At 42.3% G+C, this 13,582-nt stretch overlaps 1 protein-coding gene and 1 pseudogene across 1 annotated transcript; one reads left to right on the top strand and one right to left on the bottom strand.

Annotated features, from left to right (window-relative positions):
* Positions 1 to 220: 220 nt before the first annotated feature.
* LOC142858348 (double homeobox protein B-like) lies at positions 221 to 7,243 on the top strand. Its single transcript, XM_075987533.1, has 5 exons — positions 221 to 298; positions 1,115 to 1,269; positions 4,017 to 4,110; positions 4,621 to 4,766; positions 6,333 to 7,243. The coding sequence occupies exons 1-5, from the start codon at positions 277 to 279 to the stop codon at positions 6,981 to 6,983; spliced, it is 1,068 nt and encodes a 355-aa protein (XP_075843648.1). The 5' UTR covers positions 221 to 276; the 3' UTR covers positions 6,984 to 7,243.
* A 94-nt stretch (positions 7,244 to 7,337) lies between these two features.
* Positions 7,338 to 9,554, bottom strand: LOC142858153 (cytoskeleton-associated protein 2-like; annotated as a pseudogene).
* Positions 9,555 to 13,582: the final 4,028 nt, after the last annotated feature.

The following is a 13,582-nucleotide window of genomic DNA, read 5'->3' as shown; positions in this document are numbered from 1 at the left end:
CAACTTGCTTATGATTTAATCTTGTCTGGAAACACCCCAGACACACCCAGAGGTGGGGCCCACCAATCTCCCAGGAACCTCTTAATCCAATCAAGTTGACAATCAAGATTTGCCACAGTGCTGTTGCATATTTAATGAAGGGATTAAAGCAACAGGTAGTTAAGGGGTGGGTGGGCCAGGCTGGGCTCTTGTAAACACTGTGTCTTGTGAGCAGCTCCGTTGGCCACTCCACTCCTCTGTCTCGTCTGTCTCTCCTGGGTTCCAGGTGACTTCAGTATGGATCTAAGCTGCACTTTTGGTATGTTTCTCTCTGTTCATTCCCGTGGTGATGCCAAAGGCCTCCTTTGTTTTTCCAAACCTCAAAACTTTTATATCACAATCATTATTTTTCCACTGTTTGAGGAAGGGCAAGAGAGCGGGATTTTACTGACATTTTGGGTGGGTTGATGGATGAGTGTTTTGAAATTCTTGGAACTTGTAATTTACAATAACAGGGTTTTTTGTTTTTAAAAGGAGACTAGTTAGAATATTTAAGTTGACACTTTGGATAAAGAGAAAATTAAATATCTAATGTTTCATTTTATTAAAACCATGTCATTTATCCCAAAGTTCAAATTTTGTATAATAATCTAACCTTTCAATCTTTAAAACTTATGTACTTGTTTTATTAATTTCTATGTTTCCAATTCCCACTACTTTCTATTTTCATCTACCATTGTGGGAATTTCTGTAATTTCTTGCTTTTATTCTAATATGATTATCATCTCTTCTAAAATTCATATTTATATCTGTGCATGTCTTATTGGCATGGCTTAAGATACATTCCTAGCTGGGTGGTGGTGGAGCACGCCTTTGATCCCAGCACTGGGGAGGCAGAGGCAGGAGGATCTCTGTGAGTTCAAGGCCAGCTGGCTCTACAGAGTGAGTTTCAGGACAGCCAAAGCTACACAGAGATACCCTGTTTTGATAAAAAAACAAAAACAAAACGATATCACTAAATTAAAAACACATAATCATCATTGTGTGTCTGGGCTTTCAGCATGGAGCAGACATGGCGGGAGCTCATGCCAGAAAAGATGTCCTTCTCACATTTTCATCTGTCTTTCTTTGCTAGGCCTACTGGAAAAAGAAGCTCGGAGGAGGAGAATGATTCTGAACCAGAACCAAAAGAACACTCTTCATGCATGGTTTGAGAAGAATCCTAATCCAGATTTAGCTACAAGAGGACATCTGGCTAAGGAATTGGGCATCTCAGAGTCTCAAATTATGGTAGGCATTAGGCCCCTGTCCTCTCTCTGTCTGAGTCAAGGTGAAGAGCAAAGCCAGGCTGAGTTCCCCTGGGCAAGTCTCATAGGTGGGCGATATTTTTCTAAGTTTATTCCCTATGTATTGGGAAGATAAAACAGAAATAACATGTTTTATTGAAGGAAATATTGTTTGTGAGCCTGCACTGGTAGGAAAGGATAACCAGTTCATGGTTTCCCCATGGGAGATAATGAAATCATTATCTTGAAAATTACAGAATGTCAGAGATTATGTCATCAGAATAGTAATGAGGGATTAAATTAACATCTGTGAAAATATAGGGAAGTTAAGACCTCATGAAAATTGCTGGTTTGTAGGTTAGTACTATTTTATCCTTTATTCTTTTCTCACTTATTTATTAGTTTATTATTTTTATTTTTTTGAGACAGGGTTTCTCTGTAGTTCTGGAGCCTATCCTGGAACTAGCTCCTGTAGATCAGGCTGACCTTGAACTCACAGAGATCCGCCTGCCTCTACCTCCTGAGTGTTGAGATTAAAGGCGTGTGCCACCACGGACTAGATAATTATTTTTTTAAATCTGAATCATCTTCTTTGGATTTCTTTTCTTATCCCCCCCCCCCCCCAGTCACTTTGGACATCTTCTGCTTCCCTCCCTCTTTTCCTCCCTCCCTTCCTCCCTCCTTTCCTCCCTCCCTCCCTCCCTCCCTCCCTCTTTTCCTCCCTCCCTCTCTCCCTCCCTCTCTCCTTTCGTCCCTCCTTCCTTCCTTCCTTCCTTCCTTCCTTCCTTCCTTCCTTCCTTCCTTCCTTCCTTCCTTGAGACAAAGTCTTACTATGTAGACCAAGCTAGCTACGTCTTAGAACTCAGAAAACTGCCTGCCTCTACCTCTTTAATGCTGGGGTAAAGGTGTGCCGCCATAGCTCTCTCTCTTCCTTCTTCTTCTTGTTCCCTCTCTTCTCCCTCCTTCTTTTATAATCTCAAATGCCCTTTACATAAAAACTTTGTGTAAAATTTCTATATGGTTTATTTTAATAAAATTGCTGATGTGATAGACAAAGGTGAACTAGAGTAGTACGTTGTATAATTTTATCAAGTGGATTGGTATTTAAACCAGTGAAGAAAAACTTTTAGAGGTGAGAAAATTAGTTCAGGTTTTTATACTTGATGAATAATCATTTGATATAATGACTTGACTCTTTGGGAATCCTGGAGAAAGGAAAATTTTCTTACGTCCTGATAAACTATCCAGGTATGGGAGGTGGTTGGCACAAATAATGCTAATGGAATTGTTCCATGTGGGCACACCTGGTGGCTGGGTACCCAAGAGACTTGAACTGATGGAAAAGTTCCGAACCTTGCGGGGTGTTGGTGGCTCCTGAGAACGTTTATACCTACTCATTAGTTGGAAGTGTCTAGCTGTTCATAAGGCTTTAATTTGAAAACTTATTTTCAATGCTGAATCTGGAAAACATGAGGAGTTTTGAGAACAAAACTTGAAATTGGTGTTTTAGGATTGCAAGGCCTATGCCTAACAACTCAGCTGATAGTGGTTGTCATAAGGCTGTAAATGCTAGAGTGAATTATCAGTCCAAAGAAAATACTCAGAAATAACTAAAACACCAGCAACAACCCCACCCAAGAAAACAAGAAAACCAAAACCCCCACAGTTCTCTTTCGAGAGAACAAGTGCAAATAAATTTAATTATAGCGGTGCATATGGCTTTTTAAACTTACCTTTATTATTTTAAGTATGTATGTATCTGTGAGCTGTGTTTATTGGGGGTTGGGAACCACCTGATGTGGCTGGGAATTGAACTCAGGTCCTCTGGAAGAGTATTATGTGCCTGTGCTCTTAGCTGCTGAGTCATCTCTCCAGTCTGTGGAAACAGTTTTAAAACTAGATGTTGGCATCCTGTAGTAGGAGCTGCGGGCCACTTTTTGCCACCCAGCTCCCGGCTGCCTCACTAGCTTATGCCCCAAAATAACAACACACAAATTGTATTCATTTAAACACTGCTTGGCCCATTAGCTCTAGCCCTTACTGGCTAATTCTGATATTCCAATCAACCCATTTCTAATAAACTGTGTAGCACCGGTCTTACCGGGAAAGAGTCAGCATGTCTGACCTGGCAGCTTGCTTCATCGCGTGCATCTGCCCAGGAGAGGGGAGCATGGCCTCTCTGAGCTCACTTCCTCTTCTTCCCAGCATTCTGTTCTGTTTACTCCACCCACCTATGTTCTAACCAATAAAATGGGCCAAGGCAGTTTCTTTATTAGCCAATGACCTTCCTCCATCAGCATCCCTGGGAGTCTCCTTATTTCTGGCTTCCCATGGAGTGAAATAGTGTAAGCTGTAATCAGAAATTGGTGTCAATTCTGCCTTTTTATTTAAGGGAATTATTTTCAAAGATTAAGTCTATATGTATTGCACATTGTGAAATGATATTTGCTCAAAAGAGGGGCCAAGAAATTAGCATTGAAAACATTACGCACTTAACAAGGATGAAGTGTGTGTGTGTGTGTGTGTGTGTGCACGGTAGAAGGTTGGGGGAGCAGGAGGAAGAATGAGTGGAGTTTCCTGTTGGTGTCTTAGATAAACATAGCAATATGAATAACTGAATTCTACTCTTCTCTTATGGACATGGTCTCCAGGGAAGACGCCCAATCAGTTTGTTTAGTTGACATTTGCAGTGATCTAGACTGAGCTTCATCCTGTGTTCCCTCTCTTCATTCCCCCCCCCCCCCACAACAGACTTGGTTTCAGAAGAACAGAAAAATAAAGAAACAAGTGAAGTTTGAATGTTGCTTTGAAGAAAGCCAAGCCCAGGGAAAGGATAAACCTAAAGGTAAGACCCACGAGTTCAAATATAACCTCTCCATTGATTTCCTTGGGAATGTAAAGATCTGTGTGCTATGGGGAAATATTCTATAGAGAAAGCTTAGACCAGGGACCTATTGTATTCTGAGCATGCTAGGGTCAGAGATACAAACATTATCTCACTGGGGTAGTGTCTGTAATCCCAACCTTGGGAGGTGAAAGATAGGGGATCAAGAAAACCCAGGGTAATCTCTGGTTACTTAGAGAGTCTGAGTCTAGCCTGGGCTGCAGAAATGGGTCTCTTAGCAAGAAAAGCTTCCCTTTCCTTGTTTCTGTTGCTGTTTGGTGACGCTGTATCTGTCACCTCTGGGGGTTCATCTCAGGGACAAGATAGATTAAAGAGTTCTTTGGTAGTATAAGGTGGAGCATATTCCAAGAGTAAAAGTAGTCAGAACAATATTCAAAATGTTGCTTTTTTTTCAAGTTTGAATGTGAAAACTGATTTGCAAACCCTGTTGTTTGCCTATGTTTTCAGTAGTTAAAGAAGCTGGGAGGAGACGGACACGTTTCTCACAATTTCAGACTGATATTCTAATTGAAGCTTTTGAGAAGAATCGATTCCCTGGGATTGCTACCAGGGAAAAACTGGCTCAACAAACAGGCATCCCGGAATCCAGAATTCATGTATGTCGCACAGGGTCTTTGTCTCTGGCCGTCATTTGTCCTATGCAAGCTGTTGCTGGACTGGGGTTGTCCCCTCTGTTCTAGGTATGAGATGTAGACACTCTGAAAAACAGCTCAGACCTGTGGGAGCATAGGAAATAAGCAATAACTATTAGCTGTGTGGTGGTGGTGCACACCTTTAATCCCAGTGCTTGGGAGGCAGAAGCAGGTGGATCTCTGTGAGTTCGAGGCCAGCCTGTTCTACAAATTGAGTTCCAGGACAGCCAGGACTGTTACACTGAGAAACCCTGTTTCAAAAAACCAGGGAAAGAAGAAAGGAATGGAGGAAGAGAGGGAAGGAGGGAGGGAAGGAGGGAGAGAAGGAGGGAGGGTGGAAGGAAAGGAAGGTGGGAGGGAAGGAGGGAGAGAGAAAAGTGAAAACAGCTAGGTGAGATTGGGAAAGCTGGAAAGTCACACTTGTTTTGAGAATGCAATCTTTGTTAGTGTTTCTAATCCTCAGAAATACTGAAAATTCAGTACCAGAGGATAAAGGTGTTGTCCTATGTATTAGGGTGTTAGCATCCAGACCCTCTGTGCGTGGGATGTCTGCATGCCTAGCTTTCAGCTCATCTCTTATTGTATCCTGAGAAATTTATTTTTATTTTTTTATTTTTTTTTTTTGGTTTTTCGAGACAGGGTTTCTCTGTGGCTTTGGAGCCTGTCCTGGAACTAGCTCTGTAGACCAGGCTGGTCTCGAACTCACAGAGATCCGCCTGCCTCTGCCTCCCGAGTGCTGGGATTAAAGGCGTGCGCCACCATCGCCCAGCTATCCTGAGAAATTTAGAACACTGCCTGCATGGTTTGAAAATCCCCGCTCTTTGTATGTTATGGAGATTGATAAGCGTGCTTCTAAAGTATGTCCTTAGACAATCCTACCAGCCACTGTGCTTCCATGCCCTCTGGAAGTTCCATTTTCTTAGATGCTCCTTGGTGAGCAGAAATTCACCCTGCTTTTGAGAACTTGTTTCCTAAATCAGGGCTGGGAACCAAAGGGGGTGGATTCTAAATCTATGTTTTCAACCATAGTGTTATTTTTACCCATGGCCATGTGCCATGTTTACTTAATCTTGATTGTCAATGTAATGGGATTGAGAAACACTGAAGATTAGTGAAGCTCATCTCCCCGTGTGTTGGTGAGATGAGGCATTCCCAGAGCACATTAGAGCAGAAGACCTCTGAGCTGATCACTGCAAAGAATCTATTCGAAATACTAATGGATTGTTGGGACATGATAGAAATATGGAATGGGGGGGTCTAGTTGGAGGAAATGAAGTACCAAGAGCCTGCATTTGAAAGGTATGGTCCTTGTCACTGTTATTATTCTGCTTAGCAAATGGTAAGAAACAGGTGGAATTACTTCTGTTATTAAAGACTCTCTCTCTCTCTCTCTCTCTCTCTCTCTCTCTCTCTCTCTCTCTCTCTCTCTCTCTCTCTCTCTCTCTCTCTCTCTCTCTCTCTCTCTCTCTCTCTCTCTCTTTCTGTGTGTGTGTGTGTGTGTGTATGTGTATGTGTGTGTGCATGTTTTAGATATGGTTTCAGAACCGGAGAGCTCGGCATCCAGGTCCCAAACAGGGCACTCAGGCAACTGCTCAGCTATCCCAGAACAGCCAGTGCCCTGCCCTGAAGACTACTGATCAACCTGCTCCTTCCAAAACTCTCACCAGCCGCTTGTCAGTTACAATAGCTCTTTCTCTACCCCACACACCATCTGGTCCTTTGAATCTCTCCAGGGGCCATCAGAAGCAGTTGTCAAGGATCACAGGACCACAGCCCTCCCAGGTGGTACAGGGAAGGGGTGATGGTCAAAATTCCTCAGCATGTATTGACCACTTATCACCGGTAGTAACTCCAGGAGAGGAGGGCTTCCACACTCAGACTCCTTTATGTCTTCAAATCCAAGAAAGACGGCAAGATCCTGGTGAGAGCAGTGGTTCGGCTGTACCACCCTTAGACAGTTCTACTCAGACTCCAGCCGTCAATCAACACTTTCGGGAACTGGACCAGACAGACTTTGCCTTTCTGCAACACTGGGATGAATGGCTCCAGTCAATGCTGGCTGAATGGATACCTAACGAAGAATACTGGACTCTTGGTGACTCTGCGCTCCAACCACAGCAGGCGCAGCTTCCGCAGCCTGCCAGTGTATCTCATCAAGTGGGCACAACCCCACAGCAATAGGTTTACCTCAAGCCTTTTCTGTCAATCCCCACTGCACACCAGTTTTCAGTAAAAGACCTCATCTTTCCACATCCAGGCCCCATGTAGATGACTGTGCTTTGCTTGGAGAGCTTTTCAGATATTTTCAGATTCTCTTACACAGCGTGAAGTTTATCAGTGACTCAGATTGAGGACACTGTCAAGATCCTAATCCAGGGCCTCTGTCCTTGGGTTTGAAATCAGTGGATAGTGAAGAATAAAAAGACCAAATTGTGGAACTCATTCAAATCAGTAAACAGCATAAGCCACTTTGACACACAAAGAAAACAGTTATTTTTATTTTTAATTTATTCTTGAAATCGGGTCTTACTCTTTTTATTTTGACTTTTATAGCAGTCTGGTATTAGACAAATTAGTCCTGGCTACACCTTCAGATGTTATACTTTTTTTTTTTTCGAGACAGGGTTTCTCTGTGGCTTTGGAGCCTGTCCTGGAACTAGCTCTGTAGACCAGGCTGGTCTCGAACTCACAGAGATCTGCCTGCCTCTGCCTCCCGAATGCTGGGATTAAAGGCGTGCGCCACCATCGCCCGGCTGATGTTATACTTCTTGATGGTGCCTTATCTCTTTTTGTGTCCTGAGGATGGATATACAACTGGTTGTGATCATAGTAATTCTTTTCAAAAGGCTCTTTTCTGATAGTAACACTGGCAAGGGTCCTGCTAAGGCCCTGTTTTGCCGTACCCTGGGTATTATTGTGGAGGGTTCTAATAGGTGGTTGCACAAGTGAGTTCTTCGACATAGTGCACACAGATTTAGTGTTTACAGACTCAGTTGCAGCAGTCACATTTGAGGCTCTGTAGTAAGAGGGGCAGCGGGCCGCTTCCCATCACCGAGCTTCCACACCAGCCTGGTTAGCTTATGTTCCGAAATAACAACACACAAATCGTATTCTTTTAAACACTGCCTGGCCCATTAGTTCTAGCCTCTTATTGGCTAATTCTCACATCTTGCTTTAACCCATATTTAATAATCAGTGTAACACCACGAGGCATGGCTTACCAGGAAAGATCTTAACCTGCGTCTGTGTCAGGTGGGAGAATCATGGCGACTGCCTGACTCGGATTTCTTTCTCCCAGAATTCTGTTCTGTCTACTCCGCCTACCTAATTTTCTGTCCTATTAAAGGGCCAAGGCAGTCTCTTTATTTAACCAATGAAATTAACACAAAACAGAAGACTCTCCCCCATCAAGGCTCTTATACTAATGCCATTTCCAGGCAAAGACTGAGCCTTTGAAGCTCTAGACACAATAGCGGGAAGTTTGTTTCTTTGACATCTGGAAGCTTTCTAAATGAATTCATGTTGGATTGAACAACCTGACCATGATAGTAGCCAAGCACTCATCTTTTTTAAGGCATGTTAGCTTCCTATTGGGCTTTTCTGCAGTTTATTGCATTTTTTTTTTTTTTGTTTTTCGAGACAGGGTTTCTCTGTAGCTTTGGTGCCCGTCCCTGAACTAGCTCTTGTAGACCAGGCTGGCCTCGAACTCCCAGAGATCTGTCTGCCTCTGCCTCCCAAGTGCTGGGATTAAAGGCGTGTGCCACCACTGCCCTGCTTCTTTTTATTGTCTTTAAGGTGACACGCCTGGTGTGATGTCATAGTCTGACCTTGGAAATCATCTCTAGCTGATAATAATTGCACAGCTTGAATACTGTCCTTCAAGCTGTGTATTTCTGAACTGATTACTTCATCAGTTTTTAATGGAATGCAGTTTTTTTCAAATATGTTTCCAGTATTTTCTTTGCCAGCCATTTCAGTTTTGAGTTTCAGACCTTTCTTCCCTTCTTACATCTGATCTTCAGAAGTCCTCAGTTGCTGATCTCTCTGAAAGCCAGCTCTTCTCTCTTGCTTGGGGGCAGCTGCAGGTCCTGAGGCACCGGCAAGGTCCCAGCTTAGTTTTAATTTTAATTATGGGTTAAAAAAATTGTTAAAAAGCTGTTTCATAAGCCAGGTGGTGGTAGTGCACACTTTTAATCCCAGCATTTGGGAGACAGAGGTAGGTGGATCTCTGTGAGTTCGAGGCCATCCTGCTCTACAGAGCTAATACCGGGACAGGCTCCAAAGCAACACAGAGAAACGCTGTCTCAAAACAAAACAAAAAAAAAAACGTTTTATTTATTATCTGCTTTGTTTTCAATCTGAAGTGTCCTCCACGAGCTCATGTTTTCGATGCTTGCCTCTCAGCTGATGGTGCTATTTTGGATCTGTGGAGCTTTTAGGAGGTGGGTTCTGACCAACAGAGGTAGGTCAGGGATGGGTCTCGAGAGTCAGAGTCACCATGTGGGCAGCATTCACCGCATGGTCCTGCTGCATAGACCAAAGCACTTCACCATGTCTCTCTGTGATAAAGGACTAAAACATTCTGAAAAGAACCCAAATAAATAACTCTTCTTGAGTTGTTTCTAGAAGATGTTTTGGTCACAGTGAGTTAAAAGCTACTAATACTACTAACTAATTACCAGTCAGTTACTCAGTGTGTGATATAACTATAGTATTACTGGCCACCGGCCAGTCCACACCAATAACTTTCATCTTGCAACCCGAAACTCTACACTCATTTTGTCACTCGAGAAACCATCACAGTGCCACAGAATGTATGTCTCAAGCCACAGATAATTTATATTTTCACTGCTGGAGAGGCCAGAAGTCCCTATGGCAGTACCTGTAGTTCTAGGGGGGGTGGAGGTGGGGCTGGGACAGAGGCTCTTCACGACTTGGGGATTTCTGAATACTCAGTCTTCACTTTAACTTGTGCTTTGTGCACAATTGCCTCTCTTCTCTGCTTTTAAGGGTCCTACACTTATGGCCTCTGTTATCATTCATGACGCGGGTGACCTGGGTGAGACTGGTCCCATGAGGGGTGGCGGCAGTGACCAGAGGCCACAATGGGAAGGAGACAGACACATCAAGCAGAGAAAACTTGGGTATAGAGTTTATGTAGTGGGTATTGGGGACAGCAGAAAAGTAAAGGGTTATGGGGGGAGAATAGGAGGGAAAAGTGGTGATAGAAGAGAAGAAGGGAGAGAGGCGGAAGCTGCCTGCCTCTTTAGAAGAGGTCCTCCCGACTACATCCAGGCTGAACAAGGTATGCATCCAAAGAGAATAGGATCCCAAAAAGCCAGTACACGCAGTAAACACAAATCCCAGTGCCATTATCATTGGCCCCTCAGTCTGCCCCAATTGTCAGCCACATTCAGAGGGTCCAGTTTGATCCCATGCTCCTTCAGTCTCAGTCCAGCTGTAGTTGGTGAGCTCCCATTAGCTCAGGCACACTGTCTCAGTGGGTGAACCCGTCATGGTCCTGACTTCCTTGCTCATTTTTTCCCTCCTTCCATTCTTCAACTGGACCTTGGGAGCTCAGTCCAGTGCTCCAATGTGGGTCTCTGTCTCTGTCTCCATCCTTCACTGCCAGACAAAGGTTCTATGGTAATATTCAAGAAGGTCATTAGTCTGACTATGGGACAAGGTAAGTTCAGGCGCCCTCTCCTCCACTGCCCAGGGTGCTAGCTGGGGTCCTCCCCATGGACTTCTGGGAACCCCTTCAGAGCCAATCCTCTTGCCAACCCCAAAATTTCTCCCTCAATTAAGATATCTCCTTCCCTACTCCCATATCCCTACTTCCTCCATCTCAACCATCCCACTCCCCCAAGCTCTCCCCAACCCTCCCTTTCTCCTCTTTCCCTCCCCCTCTCTCCTTCCTTCTACTTACCTGCCTCCATGCTCCCAACTTTTGCCAGGTGATCTTGCTTGCTTCCAATTTCCAGGTAGATCTCTCTATATTTTTCTTTGAGTTCACCTTATTACTTAGCTTCTCTAGGACCATGAACTACAGGCTCAATGCTCTTGGTTCATGGCTAGAATCCACTAATGAGTGAGAACATACCATATTCATATTATGGGGTCTGGGTTATCTCACGCAGGATAATGTTTTCTACTTCCATTCATTTGCATGCAAAATTCAAGATGTCATTGTTTTTTTTTACTGCTGAGTAGTACTCTAATGTATAGACGTGCCACACTTTCTTTATCCATTCTTCCGTTGAGGGGCATCTAGGTTGTTTCCAGGTTCTGGCTATTATAAATAATGCTGTTATGAACATAGTTGAACAAATGCTTTTGTAGTATGATTGGGCATCTTTTGGGTATATTACCAAGAGTGGTATTGTTGGATCCTGAGGTAGGTTGGCTCCCAATTTTCTAAGAAACTGCCACATTGATTTCCAAAGCCGTTGCACAAGTTTGCATTCCCACCAGCAATGGATGAGTGTTCCCCTTACTCCACATCCTCTGAGCATAAGCTATCATTGATGTTTTTTTTTTATTTTATTATTTTTTTATTTTTATTTATTTATTTATTTTTTATTTTTTTGGTTTTTTGAGACAGGGTTTCTCTGTGGCTTTGGAGCCTGTCCTGGCACTAGCTCTTGTAGACCAGGCTGGTCTCGAACTCACAGAGATCTGCCTGCCTCTGCCTCCCAAGTGCTGGGATTAAAGGCGTGCGCCACCACTGCCCGGCTATCATTGATGTTTTTGATTTTAGCCATACTGTCAGGTGTAAGATGGTATCTCAAAGTTGTTTGATTTGCATTTCCCTGATAGCTAAGGAAGTTGAACATGTCCTTAAGTATCATTTGCCCATTTGAACTTCTTCTGTTGAGAATTCTCTGTTTAGTTCAGTACCCCATTTTTTTAATTGAGTTATTTAGAATTATAATGTCTAATTTCTTGAGTTCTTTATATATTTTGGAGATCAGGCCTTTGTCTGATGTGGGGTTGGTGAAGAGTAGGTTGCCTTTTTGTCTTATTGACTGTGTCCTTTGCTTTACAGAAGCTTTTCAGTTTCAGGAGGTCCCATTTATTTATTGTTGTTCTTATTGTCTGTGCTACTGGGGTTATATGTAGGAAGTGGTCTCCTGTGACCATGCATTGCAGTTACTTCCCACTTTCTCTTCTATCAGGTTTAGCGTGGTCAGATTTATATTGAGGTCTTTAATCCATTTGGACTTGAGTTTTGTGCATGGTGATAGATATGGATCTATTTTCATTCTTCTACAGGTTGACATCCAGTTATGCCTGCACCATTTGTTTAAGATGCTTTCTTTCTTCTACTGTGTAATTTTAGCTTCTTTGTCAAAAATCAGGTGTTCATAGGTGTATGGATTAATATCCGGGTATTCAATTCTATTCCATTGATCAACATCTCTGTTTTTATGCCCAATAGCAAGCTGTTTTCATTACTGTAGCTCTGTAATAGAGCTTGATGTCAGGAATGGTAATGCCTCAGGAAGTTCCTTTATTGTATAGGATTGTTTTGGCTATCCTGGGTTTTTTGTTTTTCCATATAAAGTTGATTATTGTTCTCTCAAGGTCTGTGAAGAATGTTTTTGGGATTTTGATAGGGATTGCATTGAATCTATAGATTGCCTTTAGTAGGATTGCCATTTTTTACTATGTTGATCCTACCTATCCAAGAGCATGGGAGATCTTTTCATTTTCTGGTATCCTCTTCAATTTCTTTCTTCAAAGACTTAAAGTTCTTGTCAAATAGGTCTTTTACTTCCTTGGTTAGTGTTACCCAAAGATACTTTATGCTATTTATGGCTATTGTGAAAGGTGATATTTCTCTGATTTCCCTCTCCACTTCGTTAACCTTTGTGTATAGGAGGGCTACTGATTTTTTGGGTTGATCTTGTAACCTGCCACATCACTGAAGGTATTTATCAGCTGTAGGAGTTCTCTGGTAGAGTTTTTGGGGTCACTTATGTACACTATTATCTGCAAATAACGAAAGTTTGACTTCTTCCTTTCCAATTCGAATCCCCTTGATATCCTTATGTTATCTTATTGCTATTGCTAGAACTTCAAGTACTATGTTGAAAAGATATGGAGAAAGTGGACAGCCTTGTCTTATTCCTTATTTTAGTGAAATCGCTTTGAGTTTCTCTCCATTTAATTTGATGTTAGCTGTAGGCTTGCTGTATATTGCTTTTATTATATTAAGATATGATCCTTATATCCCCAATCTCTCCAATGCCTTTATCATAATGTCAAATACTTTTTTAGTATCTAATGAAATGATCATATGGTTTTTTCTTTCAGCTTATTTATATGATGGATTACATTGATAGATTTTTGTATGTTGAACCAGCCCTGCATCTCTGAGATGAAGTCAACTTGATCATAATGGATGATTTTTTTGATGTCTTCTTGGATTCAGTTTGCCAGTATTTTATTAAGAATTTTTACATCAATGTTCATGAGTGAAATTGGTCTGTAGTTCTCTTTCTTGGTTGAGTCTTTGTGTGGTTTTGGTATCAGGGTAACTGTAGCATCATAAAAAGATTTTGGCAATGACCCTTCTGTTTCTATTATGTGGAACATATTGAGGAATATAGGTATTAGCTCTTCTTGGAAGTTCTGGTAGAATTCTGCACTAAAACCAATTGATCCTGGGTTTTGTTTTTGTTTTTGTTTTGGTTGCAAAGTTTTTGATGACAGCCTCTATTTTATTTCCTCATGACGTATAGGTCTTTTTTTTTTTTTTTTTTTTTTGGTTTTTC

This window comes from Microtus pennsylvanicus, chromosome 10, assembly GCF_037038515.1.
Source record: "Microtus pennsylvanicus isolate mMicPen1 chromosome 10, mMicPen1.hap1, whole genome shotgun sequence".
NCBI lineage: Eukaryota > Metazoa > Chordata > Mammalia > Rodentia > Cricetidae > Microtus > Microtus pennsylvanicus.
This window is presented reverse-complemented; position numbering and strand designations above follow the sequence as displayed.

Bases quoted from the DNA above. Each gene is read 5' to 3' on its own strand.
- LOC142858348 (XM_075987533.1), top strand. From the start codon at position 277: ATGGATCTAAGCTGCACTTTTG. The intron at 299-1,114 runs GTATGTTTCTCT...TTTCTTTGCTAG, and splicing joins GGATCTAAGCTGCACTTTTG to GCCTACTGGAAAAAGAAGCT. The intron at 4,767-6,332 runs GTATGTCGCACA...TGCATGTTTTAG, and splicing joins TCCCGGAATCCAGAATTCAT to ATATGGTTTCAGAACCGGAG.